Raw genomic sequence first — 6,000 nt, forward strand, 5'->3', positions numbered from 1 at the left:
CATCCCACTTTGTTCCATTTGTTGTTAATGGAGAGATGAAATGGGATCATACATATATAAAGCCCACACTGTATGTTACGTTATTTGGAAATCTATTATTACTGTATAATATCTAATTGATTCATTATTCAAAGCCCCGCCTCTGAGAACCAGGTTTAAATGAAGTAAATTTGATTTATTAGTTTTCTAGCCAGTAACATGTTAAAATTTGGAAGGAAGAGACAGATATTAGAGTTGGGAGTACTGACAGTAGTGAGAGATAGTGCAGTGCCTACAAGCAGAGAGAAAATTCATGGAAAAGCTGCAGACTTGGTGTTTGAGAGAGTTCAGAGCCATTTAGTTAGAGGTGACAGCCTCACTAGCCCCGAGGTGGGAATCTGCACAGTAACATACTTGAAATGGTTCGATTAGAGGCAGCTACATGGTTTAAGAAAACAGAGATGTGTATGTATAAGGACTTTAAAATGATTTGTAGCAAAATTGTTATAGTAAGATTCTTCGGCACTTTTTTTTTTTTTTTTATCCTCACCTGAGGACATTTTTTCCATTTTTTTTTTTTGTTCAGATAGAGTGGGAGGGAGAGAGGAAGAGAGGGAAAGAGAGAAACATCAACGTGAAAGGGACACATCGAGTGGCTGCCACCCGCACGACCAACCAGGGCCGGGGACAAACTGCAACCGAGGCATGTGCCCCTAGCGGGAACTGAACTTGGGTCTTTCTGGACCGACGCTCTAACCGCTGAACCAAACCGGCCAGGGCGATTCTTTGGCACTTTTAAAAGTGGTGACCTTCAGTTACTGGAATTTTATCATTCAGTAATGATATATTATTATTCAACAACTAGAAAACCAGAATCTTTCACTGTATTCACTTTTTGTCTGGAAGTTTTATACTAGTTTTAGGATGTATTTGCCCTAACTTGTTCAAGGTAATGTATTTTTGTGGGGGCGAGGGTTGGGAGAGAACTCAATTTCCCCATCCAAGACAGAATTTATTTTCAAAGGCAAAAGGAAATCTAAACCACCAAGCTGTTACCTTTGAAAACGATTAGTGGAGTCTATTATGTTTTAACCAAACATTTTAGTTTAAAGGATTTTATATTAAAGGCAATTCAAATACTCCACAACTCAAAGATAATGTTGGAATCTGGTTTAAATAAAATAATAAAATCCAGAAAATCTTTAAGGCCTGGAACTCTGCACAGCAGGTTCCGCAGCAGAGCAGGTTAAAATCGATGCCTTCACTTGTCAGTCTTCATTTGCTTTGGTCTTTTAGAAGGTGGAAGCATGCCATTACTGAATGCAAGCCCTCCTCCTCATTAGATTAAGGAGAATTTTCATCCAGCTTTTTCAGAAGTACTAAATAAGTGAAGATTTCTCTTCATTTTTAATTGTTTTGAAAAATATTGACTCTGTGCTCTGTGGTTCACTTAATATGCTTAATGTAAAATAAAGCTTATGCTTTGAATTTATGTTTCATTTAGTGCTGTGCAAGCATCTGCAGAACATCAGAAAAGACTTCAACAGTTCTTGGAGTTCAAAGAATAGTTAAGTAATATAAACTGTGTTCATTACACTGCTGATACAACTACAGATGGGACAGTAAATGTTCAGCATTCTTGGATCAGAAGAAAATGGACTAATTAGATGCTTCCTTTGTCGTGGTGGTTGCTTTGAAAACTATACTTTAATGGGAGAAATCATGGAAAGAAATTCTCAACAGAATAACTGAAAACGGCCTTTTCTGTACCAGTTGCTTATTGTGTGTGTGGTATAATAAAACATTCAATTTCACAGATGCATCTATGGCAGTAGAAATGTCTCTCTCGCTTATATAGCTTAATAATAATTAGAAAATTTTGAGAATTTACTTTTGAGAGGAGTAGAGCCAGTTCAGAAGGTAAAATAGGTTGACTTGACCCAGTCTTCTTTCCTCATTCTGAGAGTTTAGCTCTCTGCAAACTGAAATACATAAACTTTTTTAGAGTTGTTTCTGTTTACTAAAGGATAAAAATGGTAACACTGGAGAAAAGTTCACAGAAAAAATACTGTCTAAAGGACATATTTTGTTAATCTGTTAGGTTGTGTTTTTGTTTCCAGAGACAAATTAAATTTGCATGATTGTCCAAAAAAAGTCTCAATTTACAGATGCTAACTCTATATAAAGGAATGTGGAAAAGTTTAGTTCTTAAGTTACAAGATTAAACATTCACATTTGGTTTTTGAAAGACAATCGACTGACATCTATGAATTTATTTTGTATCGTGCTAGTAAACAATAAATGTATGACTATTTTCCCAACTAGTTTCACTTTCTTTTTCTGGAACAAAAACATTAAGTGATTGTATTTTTCAAGTGAGAGAAAAAGTTTTGCAAGAAAAACCAGGAAACTTTCCCTTTTTCCCACCCTTCATCTTCATTAGATGAAATTATTTTTGAAGCTTTTTTGGCCTCAGAGGGAGCAGTCTTCGCTGTGTTAACTGGCTAATTAAAATATATTAGGAAAATCTTTACAGCCAAAAACAACTTAGTCATCAAATAGCAAGTGAGACCAAGACGTCAGAGGAATTACTTGGGAGCATGTTGTATGTCCCAAAAGTGAGCGAGGTAATTTTATAATTTATTTGCTTAACTTCTTTGGAGATGAAAGATTGGAAATCCTACTAGTAGATGGTCACTGGACTAACTTTGGACTGAAATACTTCCTTGTCATTTTTTTCCTATTATCTTTCCCCTCTAGAGTCCCAAAATTTTTTCTTTAGTCAACACAGTACTGTATATGAATCTTTATTAATGTGGTATATATGTATACAATTTGTCTGATTACTTGATGTGTTATATTTTTATTCCCTCAATTTGTTGCCCCTTCAGCGAGCATGTGCCAAATTATAAATGAATCCTGCTGACCTGTAAAGTGTCTTTCTGATACAGTTCCCTGATTGTAAAGTGTTTGGAGGATTTAGACTATTGCCATTGCTTTTTTTTTTTCCCCCTGAAGTGGAGTTGATCTCTTTTTTTGAATGTGAAAGTTGAATTTTGAATGTGGTAGTTACTTACAGATGGCCAGAAAATTGTGGCTAGGTTGACAGAGAACTGTTGAGTTTTATGTTTGTAAGCCATTGAGCTTTTTTGTATTCCGTTCTCTGTGCTCCCCCTGGCTGAGGCATTTTGAGAGAAAAGGACTCTTAACCTTCTGCTTCCATTAAAGAATTGTGGTATTTAACCCATTTGATTCCTGAGACTGATGATGGGATGATTCCTTTAAACTCTTATAAAATGTCTGGCTGAGTTTAGGTTTTTGCCATTTCCCAAATATTTTGGGCAACAGGATACTTGATGAGCAATGTGAAAATTTTTGAGGTGTTCATTCCTGTTTTCTCTCCAGAGAGAATGTGCTTTGTACAAACTATGGGTCACATAAAGTTTGCTTGTGGGATTTGGAAACTGTCTTCCCAAATCTAGATTGTATTTAGTTGGTAAGGGAATCAGTTCCCTTTCCCCACTGTGTGTTGATAATCTCCACACCATCTGTTGGGGGAGGGTGTGGCTCAATCACCTGTTATTAAAAAGAGCTCCTTCTCCTGTTTACAAGGAGGAGGATCTCAGAAAAGCCAAGAGGAGAGAAGCATTTCCTTTGATGAAGTCACATCTTGGTTATGAGCCCACTGGTGCTCTAACTTTGGCCTGAAAATTAGAGTGTTCTTTAAAAGCTTTTCTCTTACTGTCAGTATAAAACATGATTCTATCAGCTCTTGTAATGTTTGTTTGACCCTTATGGAAGCTATAAATCCACATAACTTCTTTCCCAGATGAAACTGTCCTAGGTTTCCTAGGAATGGTGAAACTGTCCTAGGATAAACATCATATTGTTCAGTGGACCTGGATAAGCCACAGTTTGTTACTTTGCTGAATTTGTTCCTTGGTAGTTGTTTTGTATGTCTTCCTGTAAATATGGTAATCTGTTTATACCTTTTTGTATATCACTGACCCTGACTTGGGTAGAAAAATAAATTGACATTAAAAAAAGGGACTATTAATTGAAATGTGTATGTACAGGGTCCGTTATTTAATTTCTGGTTTGTGTTTCCATAACCATTTCAATTTTGTCTCCACTGTTGTTGCTTATAAAATCTGAAAAAGTTTAAGAAGCCATCTTTTGCCCTAATGAGACTAATTTGATGGGTGATCAGTATTTAATGATAACTCTAAGGAACCTGAATTTTAAGTCTCTTTCTTCACTGTCTTGGCTTCCTTTCTTCCAAAACTAAACAAAGGAGGCAGGTGCCGAAAGCCATTTTTTAATAGAGGTCTCTTTTCTTGCCAGAATAGTGTTTCTGAATTGATCATATTTCCCCAGGCCAACAGTTATGTCTGTCAGCTTTCCTTCAATTAGTCTGAACTTCACCCCAAGGTAGTTGAGGTACTATATATACTAAGGCCCTCAAAACCCTCTTTTGCTCTATCAATCCAGTCATCTTTCTTTAAAACCAAATAGCGTATAACAAAGATGGCTTTAATTTATCAGTTAACAACCCAACTATTCTTAGCAGGCTACTGACCAGAATCACCCTGTAAGAAGGGTTTATTATAGATCAGGAGTTACCAATTTTAGCATGCATCAGAATCACTTGGAAAGCTTGTTAAAACACTGGGTCCCACCTCCAGAGTTTCTGATTGTGTAAATCTGGGTTGGCCCAAGAATTTGTATTTTTAATAAATGTTCAGGTGATGCTGCTAATCAGAAGAGCACACATTGGGAACCACTGCTCTGATGGGTTTTCTTCTATGTGGTGTTCTCTCAGATAAGTGTCTGAAGCATATGAACTGTCATTTTTTATAATATAGAGTTCTTTCATCTGATTCATTTATTGGGAAGCTTGAAGAATATGTTTAGAGCCTGTAGGTAAGGCAGAATTCTGAAAGTTCATCTGCTTAGCTTGAAATTACAGCAGGTGACGACACATAAGCTGCTCTTTCACACCATCATGTGCTTGAGTTTTTCTCTTTGCCTGGTTTTGTTTTTAAAAAAAAGTTTTTTTTATCCTCACCTGAGGACATTTGTTTTGCCTTTATTTTCAGATAGAGTAGAGGGATAGAGGAAGGAAGAGAGAGAGAAAAACATCGATGTGAGACACATCGACTGGCTGCCACCCACATGACCCTAACCAGGGCCAGGGACAAACTGCAACCAGGGTACATGTCCTTAGCGGGAACCGAACCTGGGACTCTGGTCTGCGGGCTGACGCTCTGACCGCTGAGCCAAACCAGCCAGGAATGCCTGATTTTGTCTTAACAAATTTCTCATTCTTTACAATGAACTTAGCCTGCTCACAAACTCCCAGTTTCTTTTCCTTTATTTTTATTTTTATTTTATTGATTTTTAGAGAGAGAGGAAGGGAGAGGGGGAGAGAGAGAAACATCGATGACAGAGAACATCAATTGGGCACTTCTTGCATGTCCCCCCCTTGGGATTTGGCTCACAACCTGGGCATGTGCCCTGGCCAGGAATCAAACTGGTGACCTCTTGGTGCATGGGTCGATGCTCAACCACTGAGCCACACCAGCCTAGCAAGATATTGTTTTTTCAATCCTCTGTCATTCCTTCTTGTTTTGGACCTTATCACACTGAATTGTAACCTAACTGATTATAGATCTGCATCCCCTGTGAGCTTGCCTTCCTTCCAGGATTCCAGTTATTCTTTCTCAGTTTATTATTTCTGTTTTAACTTGTCTTCTCTATTTTAATATTTTTGAATTTCCACCAGTGAATGCCACATAGACTATGAGCTCCACTAAATAGTTGCCCAGTGAATAAGTGAAAGTTAGCAGACCTTTATCTACCATTGTGAAATCCAGAGGGTTTTTTCAAATGTTTGTATGGATTGTTTAGAGAGAGAGAGAAACATCAATGTGAAAGGGAAACATCCATCAGCTACCTCATGCAGACCCCCTACTGGGGATTGAGCCCACAGCCCAGGCATGTGCCCTGACCAGGAATCGA

At 37.6% G+C, this 6,000-nt stretch overlaps 1 protein-coding gene across 1 annotated transcript in view; it reads left to right on the forward strand.

Annotated features, from left to right (window-relative positions):
* NDC1 (NDC1 transmembrane nucleoporin) overlaps nt 1-1,797 on the forward strand; it is a 50,922-nt gene extending 49,125 nt beyond the window's left edge. Inside the window, exon 18 of the mRNA XM_036255479.1 lies at nt 1,484-1,797. Coding sequence (XP_036111372.1) covers nt 1,484-1,547 — 64 coding nt within the window. The 3' untranslated portion in view covers nt 1,548-1,797. The remainder of the gene's footprint in view (nt 1-1,483) is intronic.
* The last annotated feature ends 4,203 nt before the right edge of the window (nt 1,798-6,000 follow it).

Source organism: Molossus molossus, unplaced genomic scaffold, assembly GCF_014108415.1.
Source record: "Molossus molossus isolate mMolMol1 unplaced genomic scaffold, mMolMol1.p scaffold_m16_p_12, whole genome shotgun sequence".
NCBI lineage: Eukaryota > Metazoa > Chordata > Mammalia > Chiroptera > Molossidae > Molossus > Molossus molossus.